Here is a 24,510-nt window from a genome sequence, read left to right as displayed (position 1 = left end):
TCCTGTTCCCTGCTGCAAAGGCACACAGATCCAAATGAGTGATGCCCTCAAAACATGTATTTCCCAGCTCATGCGCACCTCAAAAAGAAGACAAGCAAATGCTCGGTCAGGCATCACGCTGAACACAGGTACAAGTGTTTGTGTGAAAGAGTGTACTTGTGTTGATTGGTACAGTTCACCTATTAGTGTGCACAGTGACACAACCTCCATTACGGCCTTCCCTGCCCCTCCTACAGAATTCCTATCCAGACATAACTGTATCCCACTGGTCTTCCATTCTGCCCACTATGTCTAAGACCAAGCTCTCCAGTTCACCCAACTTAGCTCGGCAGCTTCTAGCATTAGCGTGTAAACACTGGCATGAAACAACAACAACAATATTTACACCCCACCTATCTGGCCAGGTTTCTCCAGCCACTCTGGGAGGCTTCCAGCAAGATGTAGAACATAATAAAAAAGCATGCAATATCTCTTCAAGTTTGACATTTTGACCTGTGGTGCTTTGTCCTTTCTGAATTGCTATTTTGCACCCAGCACTCACAGTGCTTAGTTTTACGGTTCACATATTGAAATTTCCATCAATTTTATCATCTTCATCCCACAGGAGAGATTTCCTTTGAACCACCTCCCCAATTCTTGCTGGCTCCCCTCCCCGGCAATCAGTTTAAAAGCTGCTCTATCACATGGTGGTAGCTAAGTTTGTGTTCACTGAGCAGTTGCAGGACGGATTCTGAGCCCCCTGAACTTCCGATTATGCAACTGAGGACATGGAGGGCTTTGAACTGGGCTCCAAAAACCAATAAGAACACAAGAGCCTCCTGTGTTCAATAAGAACACAAGAACACGAGAGCCAGTGTGGTGTAGTGGTTAAGAGCGGTAGTCACGTAATCTGGGAAACCGGGTTCGTGTCTCCACTCCTCCACATGCAGCTGCTGGGTGACCTTGGGCCAGTCACACTTCTGTGAAGTCTCTCAGCCCCACTCACCTCACAGAGTGTTTGTTGTGGGGGAGGAAGGGAAAGGAGAATGTTAGCCGCTTTGAGACTCCTGAAGGGGAGTGAAAGGCGGGATATCAAATCCAAACTCTTCTTCTTCTTCTCTTCTGGGTCAGGCCAAAGGCCCATCTAGTTTTCAGAATGGCCAGTCAGATTCTTAGGGACCCCCAAGCAGAACCTGAGGGCAACAGCACTCTCCCCACTTGAGATTCTCCACAACCGGTACTCAGAGGCATGCTGTCTCCAGCAGTGGTGAACGAACGTTAGGGCCTTGTGAGGGTGATTGGCCGGGGGGGGGAGGGAGAGAGAGAGAGAGATATCACATGCAGGAGCATCACAGCTCCTTCCCTAAGATGGGCAGAAACTTCCTGGGCTTTGGGAAGGAGGCACCTGAGGAACATTTAGGGAACTAACCAAGTTCCCCATGTCCACTGAGTGCAGGCCACTGGCTGATAGCCTTATCATCTGTGAATTTGTCCAAGGTGGTGGCCATCAGTGTCTCTTGTAGGAGCAAATGCCATAATCAAGCTATTTTCAAAACTTTGTGGGGAAACAGTGCAGTCTTCTAAGCCCAACCCCAAGCAAAACAAGGGGTGTTCGTCCCATCGCTAGCAGGCACCTAATGTTCCTTAGGGGAATAAACACACTCTCTCAGCCTACTCTCTCTCATACACATTGTAAGGCAGCCTTACTCATTTTTGTAAAAAATGAGGTGCCAGAATTCTTATCATAATAAAAGTGCCAGAGGTGGTAGCAGACTCTCTCTACCAGGGACAGCAGAAAATGAGGTGCTGGTATTCTGTGCCATTGAGCACCATCACAACAAAAGCACCAATCATATCCATACAGGTGCAACGTGGTTAGGTTATGGGTGCTTAGCAAACAGGGCCAAGTTTCGTGAATGAGCAGGATGCTGGTCCCCATAAGATGCATCATTGTTCCCTGCCTAATTCAGAACCAAATTATCTGGCTTCAGTCCTTATTTAATTAACAGCAGACTGGATGTTTTCTCTCCATCACACTGATGTGTGTGATGAACTACAAGCAGGGGCCGCAAAATGCATCAGAGTTTGTTGGCTTGGCAGAGTTTATTTGTACCTGTGGAGGCCAGTCTGGGCAAAGATCCGGAGGCACAGATGGCCCTGTATTTGGTCCAGTTGGGGCTTTGCATCCTGGTACTGGGTACTTTGAAACCCACTCAATCAAATGGTAAACATTAGATGCTTTTTCTCCTCCCACAACATTTATGGCCTGGCTGTATTGGATGAAGGGATGGGATATGTAAACACTGATCCCTTGGCAAAGGGAAAGACAGATGCTTGGATGTGGGTTGAGAAGCAATACCGAGATGTGGGTTGAGAAGCAAGTTAGACAATGTAATGACAAACTAATGGAAGAGACACACTTTTTTAGGAAAAGTCAATGTGGATATTGATTGGTAGCCAGGGCTCAGGCACAGCAGAGGAGTTGCTGACTGGATTCAGGTCATCAGTACAGCCTGCAGTGGCAATGAGACACAGGCACTGATACTCACTCTGAGGGTGGCAGCCATGAGTTCCTGGGACACTCAAACTGGATCCCTAGAGACAGTTTCCTCAGCATTTGCTGTATGGACACCAACACATCAGGCACCTCTCACTCCTCAATGGCTGCCCACTTGTACAGGAAGCACATGGGGTGGGAAACAGGTGAAGGCTTGTTTGGGATGTTTATCTCTAGCCCCATTGAATAATCTCTACTCTTCAGCAAGACGGTGGTGCCTGGGAAAGGTAGTCTGGGACTAGAGAGACAGAAGGCCTCAGCTAGAGAGGAGAGTTTGTTGGAGGAAGTTGTTCCCTCCTAGTGATCTGTCCATGGTCCTCCAAGCCTTGTGTCTGATCTTCCTTATTCTATAGACCTGGGATGTGTGAACCATCTCTCTGTTTTGTCAGTTCTGGTTCTCTCCAGCACCCTAGTCTGCTAACTGGACCTCTTACCTTTCTGGCCGTCTCTAGGTTGGGCCTTTCCTAAGACAGGAAGTTGCACTCCCAATAAAGAATAAGCTGGCTATGTTATCCCCAGGGTCTGAGGCAGTATGGCTTTGAATATTAGCATCTGGGGAAGTAAACAGTAGGAAGGAGATACTGTACCCATGTCCTCCTTGTGTGTTTCCCATCAGTACCTGGTTGGCTACTGCGGGAAATGGTTTTTGAACTAGGTAGACTTTTGGTCTAATTCATCAGGGATGTTCTTATACTCTGTGTTGTCTGCTGACTCTTAATTACTTATTCAGACTCTACACAGGTGCTGGTAAGTTTTAAAAAATTATTAACAGGTTCTATAGAAGTTCCTGCAGCAGGGACTCACCCTGGTTAAGGGAAAAGAAAAAGCAGGAAGTTTGGAGACTGTATTTAAGGGGACATTGTGCTTGAATGTAACACACATGCCAGAATACATAGCTGATGAGCTGTGTTCAATTTCATAGGTCATAATTTATGTAAGATTCTTCTTGCTTCATTATACAAAGTTAATTGGCATTGCATGATTTAGTGTACACATGGTTATAGGAGTTGCACAGGATTCCAGTGGCTCACTTTCATGCATAAAAATGCCGTGTATGATCTATCTTCTCTCAGCATCAGTCTCTGGAGCAAGACTGTTTCAAATATGCCAAGGCAAAAGGATTCCAAATCAACTGCTTTGCAAATGATTCAGTGATCACTGTGAATGAAATAAGGGAGGGAAAGACCCCTGTGGAGGTAGGTAGATAAATGATAAATGCTAAACCTATTATGAGTGGTTGAAATTACTAACACAAAGGCACACTGCTTCAGGGAAAGTGTCTAGACTATGTAGAATGCAGCTATAAATAATACTCTAAAGACAGAATTCTACTCTGTGCTCAAAAGCACAATCTGAATATGCCTCTGCCCTGCATCGGTTTTTGCAGTACCTAGTATCTTTTGAGTTGATAACTCCACAAATTAACAACTACCAGTGGCACTGGCAGTAATCTTTGGCATTTAAGAGCCACTCAGTAATTATAAATGGTTAAGTAAGAACCTGGATTGAAAGGTATTTATTGGCATTTTCCTGACTTAAAGTAGCAGAGTATAGAAGAAGACAGTGAATGGCAATCATTTAAATCCACTCTAATTAAGAGGTGGCGAGGCTGCAGGAAAATGAATTGCAGCAATATTTTATCTGGAATTATGAGCCTTCTATAGATGGGTTCCAGGTTTGCTTCCAAGATGGCATTTCATACATGGCACACCTCCACTAAACGAGAGTGAACTCCACCAAATTAGCTCTTTAATAATGTAACTATTATTAAACTATTTTTAAAGCTTGTTTTGAAGCATATAAATGTAACTAATTAATAACAATACATTATAAATTCACTATAAAACTTGTTTCAAAATAATTTTCTGACAAAGCTTCTTTTAATTAATTCTACTTAGGAAAACAAATAAAAGAAAACAATGCTCGCTGAGTAGCATTTGTGACTACTTTAGGGGCTGTTTTCAACATCTTTAATCATGATACTTCTCACAATAAAAAACTGGCTCCCAAATAAAACTTGATTTTTGTAATGATGTTGCTATTTGCTCCTGACCGAGCTCAGTGACTTGTACACTGTGCTAGCATAACTCACTTCCTGTTGCCACTGCCACTCTCTTCCCTCCAGCAATCTATGTTCCCTCTTCCAACTTCTAATTTAGTCATCCATTTTGTTTGGATGACTCCAAATCCATTTTGGGAAGAATGACTCAACCTTTGATTCAAAAGCAGGGAATCTCCTTTTCTGTATGAAAAAAAAAAAGCATTTCAGGCTGAGGCTACCCCTGAAAGACCTCTCCTCTACTGAATAATCCTAAGGACATAGTTAGCTTTGCTTAGTGTCAAAAGGCATTAGGAACATAAGAAGCTGCCTTGTACTGAGTCATACCAATGATCCATCTAGCTCAGTGTTGTCTATACTGACTCCCTGGAGCTCCCTGGAGTCTCAGGCAAGGCTCCCTCCTCGCCAGGAATGGAACCTGGGGTCTTCTTCATACAAAGCAGATGCTCTACTACCAAGCTACAACACTTTCATTGCTAGCTTTACCTATATCAACAGTCATTTATCAGTTATGATAATAGAATCATAGACTTGGAAGAGATCCTAAGGACCATCGAGTCCAACTCTCTGCAATGCAGGAATCTCAACTAAAGCATCCATGACAGATGGCCACCCAACCTTTGCTTAAAAACCTCTAGGGAAGGGAAATTATCCACCTTCTGAGGGAGTCCATTCCACTCTCAAACAGCTCTTACCATCAGAACATTCTTCTTGGTGTGGCAGCCCTTGAGATATTTGAAGATGACTATCATATCTCCTCTTAGTCTCCTCTTTTCCAGGCTAAGCATACCCAGTTCCCTCAATCATTCCTCATAAGGGTTTCCAGACTCTTGATCATCTTGATTGCCCTCCTCTGCACATGTCCCAGCTTGTCAATATCCATCTTAAATTGCAGTGCCCAGGACTGGACATGGTACTTCTGGTGTAGTCTAAGGCAGAATAGAGCTGTGCTATTGACTTTGCTTGATTGAGACACTATCCTTCTGTTGACACAGCCTAGAATAGGCTTTTTTGCTGCTGCATCACACTGTAGACTCATGTTAAGCTTGTGGTCCACTAAGGCCCCTAGATACTTTTCACATGTACTACAGGCAAGCCAGATGTCCCCCAGCTTATATTTGTGCAGCTAGTTATTCCTGCCTAAGTGTAGAACCTTACATATGTCCCTGTTGAAGTTCATGTTGCTAGATGGGCCCAGTTCAGGTTATCTTGAACTCCAATTCTGTCGTCTATGGCATTAGCTACCCCTCCCAGTTTGATACCACTGATAGCTATATCCTCTGTGAATTTGTCTAATTTAAGCAGCAGTTGGGTGGCCATCTGTCAGGGATGCTCTAGCTGCATCCTGCACAGCAGATCTTGCATTGGACTAGATGAACTCCACAGACCCTTCCAACTCTACAATTCTTTGTGGCCACCAACCCACAGGAAACTCACAGGTAGCACCCATGCCCTACTGTTTGTCACAAGTTCCCCATCACCTAGATGCTACCTGCACATTGCTGAGATCCAAATCTACCATGTGCATATGTGCATTTGCTACAATAGCTATTTTTTAAAAAAAGAAAACTGATTTCTTATGCATTTAAGGCAAGATTTTAATAGCGGGTGCATGAGAGATGTTGGGTACCAGTGCTGTGCCCAACCCTTATCCTCCAGTTTTGAGAAGCACTTTGCGCTCTGTGCAAGAGGGCCACGGGAAGCTGCCTGGCACCAAGTCATACCAGTGGTCCATCAGGCTCAGGACTATCTGGCAGCAGACTTCTAGGGTTTCAGGCAGGTGACTTTTCCTGCCAGGGATTAAGCCTGGTACCCCTTCTGCATGGGAGGCAGATGTTTGTTGACGAGCTACAGCGCCTCCCCAAGGGTGGTAATTTTTTCTTTCCTTTTCACCAAAGGGAGGGGGGAAATTTCTCCGAAAATTTCAGGACAGGGTTGAGACTTTTTAAAGTTATGCAAAACTGACTTTCAAAAGTTAAATTTCTTTATGCAGCATGGTGCGGTCCTCTGTAGCTCCCCCTGGTTTCCTTCTTAACTTTTAAAAATTGTTCAACTTTCAGATGCTCCAGAGTCCATCTTTCCTGGTGCCGGAAGACACACAATCAAGGACACTGCCTGTGGAGCACCAGAGAAGAGGGCAGACAACAGCAATTTAAATAAATAAATAAAATGCCCATTACCTCTATCTAGAGAAATGGGGAGGCTTCCTGATAGAATCATAGAATCATAGAGTTGGAAGAGACCACAAGGGCCATCGAGTCCAACCCCCTGCCAAGCAGGAAACACCATCAGAGCACTCCTGAGATATGGTTGTCAAGCCTCTGCTTAAAGACCTCCAAAGTAGGAGACTCCACCACACTCCTTGGCAGCAAATTCCACTGTCGAACAGCTCTTACTGTCAGGAAGTTCTTCCTAATGTTTAGGTGGAATCTTCTTTCTTGTAGTTTGGATCCATTGCTCCGTGTCCGCTTCTCTGGAGCAGCAGAAAACAACCTTTCTCCCTCCTACATGTGACATCCTTTTATATATTTGAACATGGCTATCATATCACCCCTTAACCTCCTCTTCTCCAGGCTAAACATGCCCAGCTCCCTTAACCGTTCCTCATAAGGCATCGTTTCTAATGATTTATTTCCAAGCAAAGGGACTTCGCTAAAAAAAATTAACAGGTATGTGGTAAGAAGCTTCTCGGTTGCCATCTTCCTGGAAAAGGGCATCATGGGGTTTTGTTGGTACCCAGGAAGGCTGCAGATTGCTAAGCAATGCTTTTACAATGGAAGAGGGCGCTCCCCTCCATGGCGCCCTTGTAAGTAATCCCAAGAAACCAGCAGTTTCCTCATAACAATTTCACTGAAATTTTCCTTTCCCTTTGAAATTTCTGCAAAAGCAAGTTCATCCATCTCTGCCTATCTCTCTCTCTCCCCCCCCTCTGAATACAGAAAAATAAAATGGATTCAAATTTTGACACAGCACTATAGTGGTTGCATTACTGGGCCTGATGAACAAAACAGGCAAAAGGATCGTTTCTATTGGAGTAAAAGATATGGCCACTGAATTTACATATGTATCTTTTCCTCAGCAGAAGTTATTAAGAAACTAAGAATGCATTCAGGATGCAAAGAAACGCAAAACTAAAAGAATAATCGTTTATTGTTTCGCATGACAGACGAATGCCAACAACACACTGTGACCAACACTCCAGCAGCAACCATGTAGATGAAACAAAACAGGCTTTGAGCTCTTGGATGAACTCACACAAGCAAATGATCATGATGAACAATAGCAGCTGATTCCTCTGTGGCTTAATTTTCCTTCCAACATGATCTCTCTCCATCTGACCTCTCTCTGTCCCAAAGAGAAACTTAACTTACACAGCAGCACCTTCAGAAAAGATGCCCAAGGTTTCATTCAAAATACTTCAAACTTGTAATTGGGGTGCAGCAGTAGGTCTAGTCCAGCCGGCTGACAAAAAGCTAAATGATGCCTTCACCACTCCCATGGTAGAAGAAGAAGAGTTTGGATTTGATATCCCGCTTTATCACTAACCTAAGGAGTCTCAAAGCGGCTAACATTCTCCTTTCCCTTCCTCCCCCACAACAAACACTCTGTGAGGTGAGTGGGGCTGAGAGACTTCAGAGAAGTGTGACTGGCCCAAGGACACCCAGCAGCTGCATGTGGAGGAGCAGGGAAGCGAACCAGGTTCACCAGATTACGAGACTACCGCTCTTAACCACTACACCACACTGGTGATGACACCTGCCCGATTCAGACCACAGTGTGCTCCAAACTGGCAGCAGGAGCATATTGGAGCTGAAAGCTCCATCAAGTAACTCCATCACGGCAGCCGAACCCCAACCTCAGGAAGAAATGCTGGGCTAGTCCCTCTGTGAGCATTTCTAAGCAATCTGACGTTGTAGAGCACATTTTTCTGAGCCCGAAATATTACTGTCACACATATCTTCAGCAGCGGCACAAACCATCCTTTGAAACTTCCACAGGAACTCCATGCCTCCTAGTATGGTGTCCCTAGCTGAAGGATTGCAACATTAAGTGCAAAAGGACAGAAGAGTTGTAGAACGACCAATACTTCTGTCGTTAATCTGACTGCCATTGAGCAGCCCACCTGAAGCCTCTTCTTAGAGGCATGCATATATATGGTACGACAAGGTTAAAGCTCATAAAGCTTTTAAAAATCATATTGTCAGGAAAGCATTATATAATGTTTGGATTAGATACAAGGATTTGTTGGAAAATAAAACCCCAAGGTGGTTGTCGCCAATGGAGGCAAAAGCTGTGAAAAAGCTCAATTTGGAGGCCAAATGGCCAAAATATTGGGAAATTTTGGAACAAGAGGGAGATAAACTGAAATTACAGAGTTATGAGAAATTGAAGTTTAAAGTACGAGATTGGCTCCATTATTATCAAATAATGGAGGTTTATAAACAGGACAGGAAAATTGGCTTCCAGGTGGAGAAATCAAAATTAGAAACAGAACTGTTAGAACCCAATACTAAGAATCTATCAAGAATGTATAACTTGCTGCTGAAATGGAATACACAAGATGAAACAGTTAAATCAGCTATGATTAAGTGGGCACAAGACATTGGTCATAACATTATGTTTGCTGACTGGGAACAGTTGTGGACCACCGGTATAAAATTTACGGCATGTAATGCCTTGAGAGAGAATATTATGAAAATGATTTATAGGTGGTACATGACCCCAGTCAAGCTAGCAAAAATTTATCACTTGCCTGACAATAAGTGTTGGAAATGTAAAGAAACTGAAGGTACTTTTTATCACCTTTGGTGGACGTGCCCGAAGATTAAGGCTTTCTGGGAAATGATATATAATGAAATGAAAAAGGTACTTAAATGTACTTTCCCCAAGAAACCAGAAGCCTTTCTCTTGGGCAAGGTCGGCCAATTGGTGCCAAAGAAAGATAGGACTTTTTTTATGTATGCTACTACAGCAGCAAGAATTCTCATTGCAAAGTATTGGAAGACACAGGATCTACCCACTCTGGAAGAATGGCAGATGAAGGTGATAGACTATATGGGACTGGCCGAAATGACTGGCAGAATCTGAGACCAGGGGAAAGAGACGGCGGAAGAAGAATGGAAGAAATTCAAAATTTATCTTAAGAAATATTGTAAAATTAATGAATGCTAAAATGTTGAGGTTATAGAAAAAGGGGACTCTAGCTGTAAAAGATTAAGTAAAAGAAAAGAATAAGGGAAAATCTGATAAAACCAAGGGGCAGGATTTGCTGAAACAAATTTGGGAATTAGGATGCAGAAAGGGGAGGTATGGGGAAGTCGGTGAAGTAAGGTTTAAGAAATAAGGATTTGAAATTATACATGTTTGTTTATGTGTTTGTTTGTTTGTAGTGTGTAATGTTTGTGTTTATAAAAATTGTGAAAAACCAATAAATTTTTTTTTAAAAAATGAAGCCTCTTCTTAGAAGGCAGATCCGAGTAACTGAAGTACATCTATTGCTGAGAGATATTTTAAATTTTCTTTGCATATTCCTTTTCTATCCTACCTGGTGCTTTTCCTCTCATCTCATTTCTAAACTTAGTGTTGGGCAAGAGCTTGTTTTCATTAATTATTTGTGAAGGGCATAATTTATTTTAAGCATGATGGTGATGATGCTGACAGTTGTGTTGAGAACGGAGATCTTTGGTGCCATGTTATTTTCTCTTTTTGCATGCTAAAGTCCACAGATCACACTCCTAAGCAACCAATCCTGCTCATTAGATTTGATTATCTTTCCATTTGGTGTGAGAAAATATGCCTAAACATGCCTACTCCTAATACAAACAAAAGCAAGTCTGTTTCCTTCTTTTAATGAATAAATGAATGAATGAATACTACCTCCACTGATGGTGAAATTTGTCACCTGCATTTATCCAAAGTACATATATTATACTAAAATTTGACTTTGTGTGGCCCTAAGGTCACAGCTTCCCTCACCACTGGGATGGACACCGATATATACTTACTTCCAGTTACTAAAGTTAGGGAAGGGCATATCTGTCGATTTCAGTTTCTTCCTCAGATTTTTAAATTTTCCCTTGAGAGAGTAGTGGGAATTTCAGTAAAATAGTGCAGGAGGCAACTGACAAGGAATAATGCCTTGCTATGCAAAACATGGATACCCTTTCTTGCATACCAAGTTTCGTAACTCAGTCTAATCCCCAAATCCCACGAGATCTCGGCAAAATCTCACAAGATCTCACGGAGCACAAGAGGTCTTGCCAGAAGCCAATCCCACTGCTGGGGTTTGCAGGTGCCACCATGCAACACAGATAAGAGAGGTGGGGCACCACTGGTGTGGGTGGGTGTGGTGGCAGCATGTTCCTGTTTTGCCTCAAGTGTTGAAACAGGAAGCAACACTCCTGGTTTGAATGCGCATGAGGCCACCACTTTGCTGAAACTAAGCTGATCTGGACAGTGTTGATGGGTAGCTGCCTTGGGAGTCATGTGGACCCTCAGGAAGAAAGGCAGTTTGGCCACAGCTTACTGTGGAAAAGCAATACGGAACTAAACTAAACTTCCCTGCTTGTGCTAACCTCAGCAACTCCCTCTTTTCATAAAAGCATTCAGCTGCAGTGGCGTAGCATGGGGAGTGCAGGGGGGCGGCCGCACCGGGCGCAACATCTGGGGGTTAGGGTTAGGGGGCGCAAATCCATGGGTTAGGGGGCGCAAATCCACGGGTTAGGGGGCGCAAATTATTTGCCTTGCCCCAGGTGCTGACAACCCACGCTACGCCACTGTTCAGCTGTTACAACTATTGCCGGGATCAAAGCAACAGAAAGGATTTTTCAGAATGGGGAGACTAAGCCAACTGTGCTTCTCTGAAGACTTCAGATGCTGCAGCTCTGTTCAGAATTCGTGAAACATGTGACAAAGTAAACACCTTTCGGCTCTTGATATACGTAATGATGTAAACAACTCTCATTGTCATTTTAGCATACCTCATCATCCCTTCAAGGAAACTGCAGCTGATGCAATTGTCTTACAATCCCTTGCCTGCTCCAGACGGACAAGAAGCTGAGCTCATTCAGCTCCAAAGCAGCTTCACAATCAATAAACAAAACAAGAGTGGCTGTCTCTTCTTTAGAGTAGTACAAGTGTGTATCAAAGACTGACTCTTTCTTTTCTGGAGGCTGAGTAGTTTGCATGGTGGGGGAATTAAAAGTTGTGTGTGGTCCTTTCCCCCCCCCATGCCGTTCCTCCCCCACCCAAGCTCAGATTCTCTCTGTCTCAGAATGCTGACATCTCCGTCAACAGTTCCAAAAGATCTTGAACAAATGAGTCATTCTTAATGTAGGAAGGCAAAGATATTTGCTGAAACCAATCTGTCTCAAAGAGCGACCATGTGCGCTCATCATAACTACTCTTCAAATATCTGGAGGATACCATTCAGATTGTCCAAAACAAGATATACTGTAGTTATGTTGAGAATGCAACAGTAGCAGGTCATAGAAAGAGCATGAGTTCAACTCAATTCACTTTCGAATCTGCCACTCATAAAAACAGCCAGTCACGAAACAGAAATGAACACATAACACAATCATTTTGCTACAATTAGTTGCTGCAGTAATGAGCTTGCTTGAGGCTCAAATCTCGCTTAAGGCAGTGCATGTATTGAAGACAAGGAGAATTTTCCCTAAGTAATAGCAAGAGGTGGAATCATCTCACGCAATCTCCATGGAAGTGCTAATTTAAGAATATGCATTAAAACCCATTCTTTAGACACAGCTGGAGATTCTGAAGGGAGACAATGGAAACTCTTCTACTCAAAAGCAGTTCTGGAATATTGGTCAGTGCACTCCCCCTTAGCTTCAACATAGTGACAGAATCTTGATGTCAATGGACTATTCTGATTCTGCCATCTTCATTCATTCATGCATTCATTTTATCTCTACGGATAAATTTCCCTGGGTTGTTTTAATTCATAATATGGCCCCATTAGGTTTTATGTCCTTTGCCATGTGCTTTAGCCAGTTGTGTCACATTTACTGTTCAGGACCCTGGCTTGGTTTAACTCAAGTGTTTAAGCCACTATACTACCACTGATGTACAGAGAGTTAAATTATTTTCAAGTAAAGCTTGTTGCCTTAATTGAGCTATAAACCTATGTTATGCACTGTTTCTCCCTTATATAAAAAAGAAAGAAAAAGATTGTACAGTATATGCATCATCTGCGCAAGGTCCCAAATTCCTTAGTCCCCAGAATCTCCACCTAAAAGGCTCTCAAGGGTACAGACCCTGGAGAGCCACTCTCAGACAGATTAGATCCCACTGGGATCCCCATTTACTATTTTGGGGTGAGAGGGGTGATAGTGGAATGCTAATTCTCATTTCAACATAGCCTAATTGATTTCTGCTGGGGATTTCCACCCACCCACCAGACCACACAATACTTGCAATGTTTTAAAACTTATCTTGGCAACAACCTCGCACAACAGAAGCATTCCCATTTTACAGGTGGCAAGTCAAGGTGGCTGGCCCAGCAAGGTATTATGGCTGAGCAGACATTTGAAAAAAATGCCTTCCACATCAGAGCTCAACATTTCTAATCCATGTAGCACCCCTTCCACCTGCTCCCTGACTACCTTCTAATGAAGTTTTCTTTTTGAAACCTACTACTCTCAGCCCCCTCTTCTTATATAACATGGAGAAATTATATTGCATTGAGTGAGAGGGGATAACAAAATGCACAACTGTCAGCAGCATGATACAAAAACCATCAACCCCAAACCTAAAACCACGCAAGGCAATAATATTCAAATATAATATGCACGATCACCAATGTATCCCATATAGCTAATACATGTGTATAAGTGTTTGACCTTCCACACTAAACTCTCCAGTTAGTCCTTCTGCAAACTGTGTTCCCTTGAATAATTTTTTTCCAGCCTCCTTTTTCTCGAATGGGCTAATAATAGCCTTGTGATGCGACAAACTGAATGAATTTTTGAATGTCATTTCCATCAATATGTCCTAGAGACGTTCTGGTTTAGAAAGGTCGTTGGCAAGGCGTGCAGCCATTAGGCATTCTTAAAAGTTTGCCTCTAAGGTTTTGAATAAACTAAATCTAACTTTGCCTTTTGTTCCCCCCCCCAAATAGAGTTAAAAAAGCTATGTGAGAGCATCGCTTAGCTAGATAATAGAGAATGAGAAGGGAGGCAGATGCAACTGAGTAATCTGGTCTTCTTCACAAAACACACAAAACCAAACTAATTTGCTGTGATTGTCTAGGTGATAGATGACCCTGCCCTTATAAATGAAAGTGTCAATAGCAGTTCTTTTCATTGGGAGCTAAATTGTATTGCCTATTTCAAAGTCCACCTGGGTCCCCCGTGTCCCTCCTTATTCTTGTAATCTCTCTCTCTCTCTCTCTCTCTCTCACACACACACACACACACACACACACACACAAATAAGAATAAAACCTGTTTGCTACTAGTTTTGTAGTGCCCCTTTGGCGAATGCATCTTGTGTAGGTCATGCCGGCACTTTGACTGGAAAGGAACCTTTCCTCATACCACAAGAGCAAGCTAGGTTTCATTCAGAAATATAGAGGTATCTACTCACAAGCATGTTTTCCAGGCTAGGCCTTAGTGGAGTAGTAATTTTCTTTATCATCTTAAGTTTGTATTTGACAAACTACTTATTTATGACTATCCCTGCTGATTCCAGTGGGCGTTTCAGGTTTATGACCTTCATTTACACAACAAAAATTGTGACAGTAGGGAGAATTGACTACCTTTCCTAAACATAACTCATTTGGAATTCATGGAATATAGGCATAACCACCAGCAGCTTACTGCAAAGAGTGCAATTTATTTAATTGCACAATGTTTAATAATACTCTGTACGAAGGCTGTACAGTGTATGCTAGGGTTTACTAAATCAGTAGGAGTTTTGCCATCTACTTCCATGAAATGCGGACTGCATCTTTAGGCTACAATCTTATGCTCCATTCAGCACAGTTACACATACTTGAAAATAAACAAGTTATGATGGACTCTGCTCTTGGGCTGGAAATCCCTATTTTGGCAGGAACTCAGTGGTTGACCTTGGGAAAGTCACTTACTGTCTCTAAGTCTCGGTTTCCAAGCTATAAAGTTTAGATTCTAGTGATCTGCTTCACAGGGCTGTTTGCAAGCCCAAAGAAGACAGCAGTGCTGAAGCACATCATATATTAAAAGTGCTAAAGTATAACTAGAAAATGCATCAACTACGGGATGCAGCATAACAACGGCTGGATTAATTACACCTCTTTTTAAATAGATGTGCGCAGAAGGCTAGGATCACAACAGAGTACTAAGTACATGAGAAGTCAAGGCTTTTTATCCCCCTTTTAGTTTACTCAAACCCTGGTAGCTTTCGGTGTGTCTCTGATTTAAAATTTAGTGTGCATGTGCAGCAGGTACCCCTGCTCCTGGTCAAAAGAATTATGCAGAGCTCATCTGTAGTGCTTTTTTGCATTGTAAAAGAAAGAAAGAAAAAACAGGCACGAAAAAGAAAGTGATCTGAACTTAGCGTGAAGCATGTTATGCTCCTGTTCAACATCAAACGCCGCACCAAGAAGGCTTATGGCTGGGGCTCCTCCAGCAGGGACACAAAAGCTTTGCTGCAATAATTGGTTCTTACAGTAGCACAAGCGCGGCAGGCAACTGGGCCAGAGTAACCTTTGCTCAGAGCTCCTGGAGAGCAAGCACTTGGCTGCTTCTCTCCAGCGGGTGCAGCAACAGTCACCTTGGGACTAGAGGGGTGGGGTGTGCAAGAGCGGAGTGAAGGAGCCCTTCAGGACTCAAGAAACACATGGCCTGCTTTTACTCTCTGTGGTGTGTTGACTTTTTTATTTTTTTATTTTTTAAAAAGGCCCCTTATGGCAATAGCTGCAGTTACATAAGGCACAGGGGAAGCAGCCCAGAGAGACAGAGAGAGAGAGAGAGAGAGAGAGAGAGAGAGAGGATATGGGTCATCTGACTTCTTGTCCACTGTCAGGGTTATCCCTCTTCAAGCAGCAATGCTGGGCGGATTCTCTCCTACTTTCTTCTCTGGTGCTGCCTTTGTTTCTCACTTTCCTCTTCCCATCCCTGCAAATTTCTGCTTCATTTCCACTCCTCTATCCCTTTGGCTTCCAGCCGTACTCCCATCGCCTTGATCCTGGGCCTGGGTATGTGTGTCTCCCTCGTGTCCTTCCCGCTCCCTCTCCTCTTACTGCATCCGAATGGTGCAGGCAACTCCCAGCCTTTCCAGCTCAGCAGGCCACTTCCCACCTCTGTGGTGGTGCTGGACGCAGACCAAGGGGAGCTGGGTTCAAAACCTGACTCAGCCATCTCCCTCTCTCTGACAAGGTCTCTCTTCTCTGAGCTTCAGGGACTGCTTGCACCTCCTGCCAGGGTTTTGTTGTAGAGAGGGATGAGATCATGGCTGCACATGCACTTTTTATATTGTATTAAGGAAGAGGGTTGGCCATGATGCCTAAAACTTGCCCAGGGAAGGGTTGCCTTCCCATGTCAGCTGGCCACAGAGGTCTCCCCCTGCCAACCTTGGGGGGAACTAACAGTGCGGCATTAACTGTCCCTGGGGGGGCTCTGCTTCTCTTGTTCTCCCACCTCCCTGCTCTGACCCTCCTCTTCTGCTGAGCGCCAGGTGATGCTTCTCCTGTCTGCCCCGCTCCCCTCCGCAGACATCTCTGCCTCTTTGCAGGGTCTGCCCGCCAGCCCTCCATTGTTCTCCCCGTCCAGGCGTTACCTTCTGCTGCCTCCGAGCCATGTCGGTGGGCTGCTTGGCGTTGAAGGGGTAGGCGATGCACCTCATGACGAAGACGTAGAGCTGCAGCTTCTTCTTGCGCTCCTCTTCCTCCTTCTGCAGCCGCTCGAGCTCTTCCTTCTCCTTCTCGCTCACCACCGAGGGGCTGGGGCTGGAAGGCCGGACGCTGCTGCCGCTCCGGCTGCTGGGCTGCAAGCCCCCGCCGCCCCCCGAGCTCTCGCTGGTCCGGCTCGGCGAGAGCCGTGCCCCAGAAGCCGCCGGGGCCAGCACCTCCTTGCTGCTCTCCTCTTCCACGATCTCATCGGATTCCTCCTCGCTGGACGACGGGTCCAACATGCTGGCGGCGGATCGTGCCCTTGGCGCGCAGCTCTAAGCGGGAGAAAGGACCGAGGGCAGGCAGGCAGCACAAAGCCCGGCTTGCACTTCCAAGATGCCCTCCTTTCACAGTCTCCTCCGGCTCATCCGCCGAAAGGTGGCTGGCACACCGAATAAAGTCTTGTCCTTCTCCTCCCCGGCTACCACCCTCTCAGCTCCCTGCAACTTCAGCCACCGAATCGCGCCAGCCGATCTCCGGGAAAAAGTCGCGCCGGGGAGCCGGTGCCCGAGGAGGCGAGCTGCCTGCCTCTCCGATGCAGCTGACAGCCGAGAGGGCGCCGCCGTCTTCCCAACAGGAGAGACAGAGAGCGAGCGAGAGCAAACGAGCGCTTACGTGGGTTTATGGCTTTTAACTCTTGCCTACCCGGGACTGGCTCGGTTGCTTGCTGCACAGAGAGAGAAAGGCGTCGGGATCAAAGGCTGCCGTCGCGGCTGGCCTCGCTCTCTCTCTCCTCCAGCGAGGCCAGGCTCGGCCCCTCCTGCGATCGATCTATTAATACAGAGCTAGGCAGATGGTGGCTCCTCCGCGCCCGCTCCTCTCCGCCTCTCTCGCTCGCTCGCCTCGCTCTCCCGCTTAGTTCCCGTCAAGCCAATAATAAAGCCGCAGGGCGAGAGGAGCTGACCAGGGTGCTGAATGTAAGCAGCCAACTGCAGAGGCATTGAAAAGCGCCCGGCGCAGCAGCGGCCACAGCGGCAGCAGCAACAACAAGCAGAACAGCCCACCCCGGTCTGCGCAGGCTCAGAGCTCCCGTCTCCTCCTCTTCCCTCCTCACCCACCCCTCCCTGCACGCGAGCGTAGCACATGACTGTTTGGGAAAGTGACGCCCCCCAAGGAAGCATCTGCCCTTACCCAGCTTCCTGCCTTCCTTCCCGCACCCTCCTGCTGTCCCTCTGATTTCCCAGCCCTGAGTTCTTTTCTCCTTCTTCCTGATTTGACTTTTCTTCCCTGCCTCGCTTCCTCGAGGGTTGGGGTGGGGCGGCGGAAGGAAACGTAGAGCGGGTTTGCAAGCAGAGCTGAGGAAGCGTGCCAAGGGGTTGGGGGGGTGTGAGAGAGCAGCGGCAGGAAAAGTTAGGGGGCAGAAGTGAAGATCAGAGGAAGTGTGGGGAGGGGAACGCTGTGGTAGCAGTATGGGAGGCAATGGGATAAATCCGATGGGGCGGGGAAGGGCAGGGGACGCTCTGGTTGCAGGCTGATCAGTCTATGGGAAAGGAAGGGCAAATCGGGATGGGGAAGGGAATCCAGAAATCATAGCAGGGCAGTAGAAGGGCAAGCGAATCAACTGTGGAGACGCGGGGGTGAAGCTGCAGTCCTAATCAGAGCCATACCTAGGCTTCGTTGTGCCCTTGGCAAGGAGCTGTATTGAAGCCAGGAGGGACCATGGACAAGAAACTCAAAAAGTTCATTTTTTTTTTGGTCACCTTGCCACTCTGAGCCAGAGTGCAGAGGTGCAATTTTTGCACTCCCCTGGAAATGCACCCTTTGCCAACCTAACCAACCCCTTGGTACACCCCTGATCCTAATTCCATTTACATGGGAGAAAGCCCTACTAAATTCAATAGGAGGAGACATAGTTAGGCTTGCACTGCAGCTCAGTTTGATCCTTCTCCCACAATGCTAGGAAGTCCAGGTCAGCCAGTGAAAGTGACTGGCAGAGTATATCCAGGAGAAGTAAGAGAAGGCAAGTGTCCCCACAGTGCAGGATGTCACTGTGGTATTTGTTGCTATAAGGGCTGGTGGCGATGGTAGCTGGTTTAGCTGGCTTTAAAGGAGGGGGGAGGAATTCGGTAAATTCGTGGAGGTTGTGTGTATAAGGGAGTACTAGTCATGTATGGTGGCCCTGTGGTAGGTTGATGTTCAGGCGTAATAATAATAGTTTATTATTTATTCCCCACCCATCTGGCTGGGTTTCCCCAGCCACACTGGGCGGCTCCTAACAAAATATTAAAAACACGATAAAACATCAAACATTAAAAATTTCCCTAAATAGGGCTGCTTTCAGATGTCTTCTAAAAGTCAGATAGTTTTTTATTTCCTTGACATCTGATGGGAGGGCGTTTCACAAGGCGGGCACCACTACCAAGAAGGCCCTCTGCCTTCAGTAGTGTAAAATGTCAAGTGTAGTAGGAAGCAACCATTGCCCTCAGATCCTGTTTGTGAGCTTCCCAGGAGTACCCGGTCAATAAAGGAAGCAGGATACTGAACCAGATAAACCCTTGCTCTGATCCAGCAGGAATCTGTTTACGCTGATGTTCACACAGCATCACCCCACACAGAAACACACCTCCTGCTGCAGTTTGATGGCTTAACACAAAAATAACAGTTGTGAATTAGAACAAATTTCAGCTTTGATTAGATGATTTACAGAGTAAAGTTGATATGAAAAGTTAATGATGTCTCCCCAAGACTAAAAAGGTGTGTGGGTTTGCTTTTGCAAAATAAAATGGCAGATCACAACAGTCCCATTGAATTTCATAAAAGCTAAGTGGCTTTGGGAGGAGGGCCTACAGTTATATTTTTTAAAAGAACAATATTACCAATATTAGCTAGCAGTAAGTTCCATGGAGCTCAGTGGGGTTTAGTTTAGTTTAGATTGGACATGTACAGGGTTGTAGGAATCCTAGACACACTTGCTTGGGATTGAATGCTGCAAATTATGAGCTAGGAAGTCTTCATTTCAATCCTTGCTTTAGTCCCAGACTCAGTAGTGTTAAATAAACTGCTCTCTATCAACCCATACCCATCTGTGATATGGGAATAATAGCATTATCAGTCTATCTTGCAGGAATCTTGTAAAAGATTTTCTGCAACACTCTGTGAAGTGCTTTGCCTGCCCTTGTTTATATATCTCTTCTCTCCCTCATTAGTGCTGTGACCATGCTGTTTCTGCCCAGTGTCTTACATGGCATCCCTGCAGTAACAGTACCACAGTGCTGGTAAATCTGTTAAACTGGCAAAAGTATTTCTGGAGAAGTATATTCATGAATATGTAGATCCTGTTTTCTTGCATGGTCGTGCTTGCATTAAAGCTGCATACACAATGCAGTCTTATGGTACATCCTCCTGTATGAATCTCACTGCCTATTAAGGCATCGTAACAGGGCCCTGGCTAGAGTCTTGCCTCCTGGAGTACTTAGGACAATGGCAGGATTTTCTCACAGCTAAAATGTGAATCATTGGGAAATGTGGATGTCAAAACAGCACTTAGAGGAGCTGAGCCATTTCAGACACTTTTAGTTTCCTCCATTGGTTACAGCCCCTGAATGCAATTGCACAGGAGAAGCATGGTCTGATCTAGGGATGGGGAGAAATTAAATTCAGTTAACATTAAAAGGCAAATCTACCAAATCCTCACTTTCTGAAACAATATGAGAACCAAAACAGTGTTATCCTTAAAAATGCACAATTTCCTGAATTTTGCAATGCAGGTCTCCAGTCAAGTACTATGTACAAAAATGCATATACTGGGGGTAAAATATGGATAAAAATGAACATATTAAACAAAATAAGTCAGGTAAATGCATTATATTAGGAAAAAATGGACAAAATGTATATTAGGCAAAATGCATATGAACTCGTGTATATTAGGAGAAATTTGCATTAAGTTGCTGATGAATTTTCATGAGGACTTAAAAATAAATAAATCAGAAACTGGTGTTTAAATGTGGAGGACTGAATTTACAACTGGAAAAATGAGAAACCAAGAGAAACAGAAATTGACGGATTTACTCATCTCGAGTCTGAGGTTGCAATCATACACAGTGCAATTCTGACAACAAATACTCAGAAGTGAATCTGTTGAATTCTATGGGGCTTAGTTCCAGGTCAGTGGTGTTAGGGTTGCAGCCTCACTTGGGGGTGAGACCCATTAAGCTCAGTGGGATTTACTTCTGAGCGGTAACACCTGACTGTGCTTTTATTCTTGTCGAATGGTGTAGGGGTCTTATACTATACCCCAAGGTTACTCAGGAGGACCTTGTGCCTATGGCTACTGCTGAAACAGGGGTAATAAAACTGGCACAGATGGCAAGCATTAGCACTCACCATGATGAATATTGCCTCAAGGATTTTTACGGGGAGGGAATGTGATTACTCCAAGAGCACCTATGCTGCTGTGCATTAAAATTTAAAGATCTTTCTGATCAGGCTCAACATGTAGGCTGCACATAAATGGAGATCAGGGCTGCCTGTGGAGAGCAGTACAAGTCCCCCACAGAAGCAGAGAGTCACAACCATCGTGTTTCACTTCCATTTGTGAATGGGAATAGGTGGAAGGGACAGGTCTCAAGCGAAATCGTTGCATAGTTTCTTGTTTCACACGTAGTTTTGGGGTAACACTTTTGACAGTGAGCCTGGCTCTTCTATTCCTGTACATTGTTCAGAGCACTCATATTTAGGATCCACTCTGCTCACCCTGAAAAGGGGTAGGGGCTAGAAAGGATGCCCTAAACATAGTCTGCCTCCCTTTCCCCCTGATTGGATTACTGTGCCCAGTGGGGTCACCACCCAGTGGCTGTAAAAAACAATTGAACTTTGGAACATGGAATATATGGACTTCTTTGGGGAAATAATGCAGGATGAACACTGACAATTGAGAAACACTGACCTCCAAGCACTCCAATTGGAGAACAGCCGTTACCAAAGGCGCCATGGACTTTGAAGATGTTCAAACTCAGGACAAAAGGGAGAAACGTGCTAATAGGAAGGCATGCTTGGCAAACCCTCTCCATGATCAACTCTTGCCCAGAAATCTATGTCCCCACTGTGGAAGACTCTTGGGTTGGGGTAATGTTTAGGGGTGTGGTTCTGTTGCTGTTATTATTGCCCTAATTGCTTAAAATGTTTTAAATTGTTTTAGACTGCTTTTTAACTTGCGTGTTTTAAAATTTAGGGCTTTTGTTGTTGCTTTTTTAAATTAAGGGACGTAAGATGTGCCTGGGAAGAGAGGAGCTGAGGAAAGCAGGGGTGACCCCAATTGCAGTGGTTCTGGGCAAGGGGAGGTATGGGGTGGAGGTGGGGCAAGCCAGGTAAGGGGCACATGGCACAGGCAGTTGGTGACTATGCCATGTGCCAGCCCCTCCTCCAACCTGGGAAATTATGGTTGCCCTATCAGCCAGCCCTCGGGTCTGTGGCTGCTGTTGCTGAATGCCAGGTTGGCTTAGAGTAAGACCTTCCGCATCCGTGATCTGATTGTGGATGAGGAGGCCGATCTGGTCTGTATCACTGAGACCTGGGGTGTGTGAGCAGGGAGAAGGCAGGGAGAAGGTCTCACCCACCTGTGTACTGAGGCAGCATTAGGGCTGACTTGAAGGTTGGGGAGGGAAAGTCTACAGAGATTCTCTCTCTCTCTCTCTCTCTCTCTCTCTCTCTCTCTCCAGGCTCTTTGTCCAGTTGGGGGGTGGGATCCAGAGTGTGTGTTCTTGACAATGGGCAATTGGGACAGTTAAGGGATTCTGCTGGTTTACTGCCCACCTTGCTGCTCAGCAGTCTCCCTGCTTGAACTGACAGACCTAATCTTAGAGGCAGTGCTGAGAACTCCCTGACTGCTGGTTTGTGGGGACCTCAATATCCATATAGCCAACTCCTAGTTGCCGAGGAGGTCTTTGGCCCACCAACAAAATATGTGAGGGAGCTGTCCCCCCCCCCCGCCCAGTTGATGGGCAATGCCATTCAAATGGTGTGAATGCACCACATCATGTGATCAATTATGGGGGGGGGGGCTTACCTAGGCCCCCAAATATTATATTCAAAAAAGACAATTGGCTCTGGGGTGGCTCAGGACTTCATGGCTGCCATGATGACCATGGGGCTGTCCCAACATGTGACCAGCTTATTATCTTGATTGCTTTTCAATGCTGATTTTAACTTCAGCAAATTAACTTCCCTATATCCAGCTTCTACCTGCTTAGCCGACTTCTCACATGTTTATTCAATCCAGCCTCTCTCCCTGGCAGGAAAACAGAAAAGTACAAGCTAACACCTACGTAGGTGGTCAAAAGATGCATAATGTAAAAATGACACTCACAAAAAAATGATCACAATAGAAAGAAGCTAGCCTTCAGTGTGTCTTCAAAAAGAGTTCGAATACGTGCTTGTCTATTTTTGCACTGTGCTGAAAAGCAAGCAATGCGAGAGGGGAAAGGAGTGCAATTATGCATATGCAACACCCAGTAGTAATTTTTCTTATTAATAGTTAATTGCATGCAATTATCCACTGTGAATGGATGAATGAAACGACCAACTCTGTCTTTTCTAGAAGGATGGTCATGTTAGTTTTGTAGCAAAACCAACAAAGTTTTTTTGTGATATATTAAAGACTAATGGGTTTATTGTGGCATGACCTTGTGTGAATTGAACCCACTTCTTCAGATGTGGGTGTAAGTATACCTATACACAAATGAAATGTAAGAGGCACGTCTGTGGGTGTTTCCTATCTCTTCCAACAAGTCCTTTCAGCAGATGTCTTTCCCAGTTTGCAACTGTATTGGAATTGTCTGTAGAAGTTTTGTTTCATTGCTTGTGTGTTTGCCATCCTGGCTTCCTTTGGAAGAAAGAGAAGGATATACATTTAAAAAGACACAAATCAATTTCTGTGCAAAGACCCAGTGGCGTAGCGTGGGTTCTCAGCACCCGGGGCAAGGCAAGTAATTTGCGCCCCCTAACCCGGGGCAAGGCAAGTAATTTGCGCCCCCTAACCCGTGGATTTTAGCACTCAAGTCTCTTCCGCGCCCCCCCAGATGTTGCGCCAGGTGCAGCAGGCCCCCCTGCACCCCCCACGCTATGCCACTGCTCCCACCACAAGTCTTCAGGACAGCCTTCCGAAGGCTGGTGCGGGGAGAAGGTCTCTCTGCCCCACCGCCAGGCTTCGGAGCAGCCTTCCGAAGGCTGGCGGCGGGAGGAGGTCTCTCCGCCCCACCGCCAGGCTTCGGAGGAGGTCCGAGGACAGTGGGGTACCTGCTTCCTCGAGGAGGGCCGGCCAAACGCGCCCCCCCCCCCAAAATGTTGCGCCCGGTGCGGCCGGCACCCCTGGCACCCCCACGCTACGCCACTGCAAAGACCAAATATATACAAGATAAGAGGGTGGCCCATTCACAACAGCAAACACACCACGTTTTTGAGTTCTAACTATGCTGTATTAGTGATAGAGAAATATCAAAGGAAGTCTTAACTTCTGGATAATTTTCTGGACAATTGATAAATGAACTTTGGTCTGCTCAACAGCAGAAGCAGTGCATAAGTGACAAAGGGTCATGGGATAATAGAATTATTGAGCTGGAAGGGACCCTGAGGAGCATCTAGTCTAACCCCCTGCAATGCAGGTATATGCAACTGTCCCATAGGGGGATCGGACCTGCAACCTTGGCTTTATCAGAACCACACTCTGAAGGTGGCATTTGCTTGACTCACCTTTGGTTCTAACTGCAATAGCGAAGTTGTGTCAAAATGTCCTAACACATGTAACATCAGACTGCCATGTGATGCTAAATATGCTGATTTAAAAGGGCATGTTGAAATCGTTCTGTAACGTTTGCAAGTTCCCACTATATTTGAGGAGGTGGTTTATGTGCCTGTTGTGTGCCAACTATTGTATAAATATTTTGCACTTTGTGCCGTGCTCAGAGAACTCTTCAGCACTATTGTGTCAAGGTATCTCTCCCTGTATGCATATGGGAAATAAAGGGAAGCCACTGGCCTATTATTAAAAATATAATCTCCTGTCTGATTTCCACAGCACCAGCACAATAG

At 45.3% G+C, this 24,510-nt stretch overlaps 1 protein-coding gene across 9 annotated transcripts in view; it reads right to left on the bottom strand.

Moving 5' to 3' along the window:
* CADPS (calcium dependent secretion activator) overlaps positions 1 to 17,507 on the bottom strand; it is a 352,734-nt gene extending 335,227 nt beyond the window's left edge. For all 9 annotated transcript variants that reach the window (XM_082209239.1, XM_082209246.1, XM_082209238.1 and 6 more), the window contains exon 1: positions 16,374 to 17,507. In XM_082209239.1, coding sequence (XP_082065365.1) covers positions 16,374 to 16,727 — 354 coding nt within the window. In that variant the 5' untranslated portion in view covers positions 16,728 to 17,507. The remainder of the gene's footprint in view (positions 1 to 16,373) is intronic.
* Between the last annotated feature and the right edge of the window lie 7,003 nt (positions 17,508 to 24,510).

Source organism: Podarcis vaucheri, assembly GCF_965113315.1.
Source record: "Podarcis vaucheri genome assembly, chromosome: 2".
Classification (NCBI taxonomy): Eukaryota; Metazoa; Chordata; class Lepidosauria; order Squamata; family Lacertidae; genus Podarcis; species Podarcis vaucheri.
Note: the sequence above shows the minus strand (reverse complement) of the source record. Positions and strands in the feature narration are given on the sequence as shown.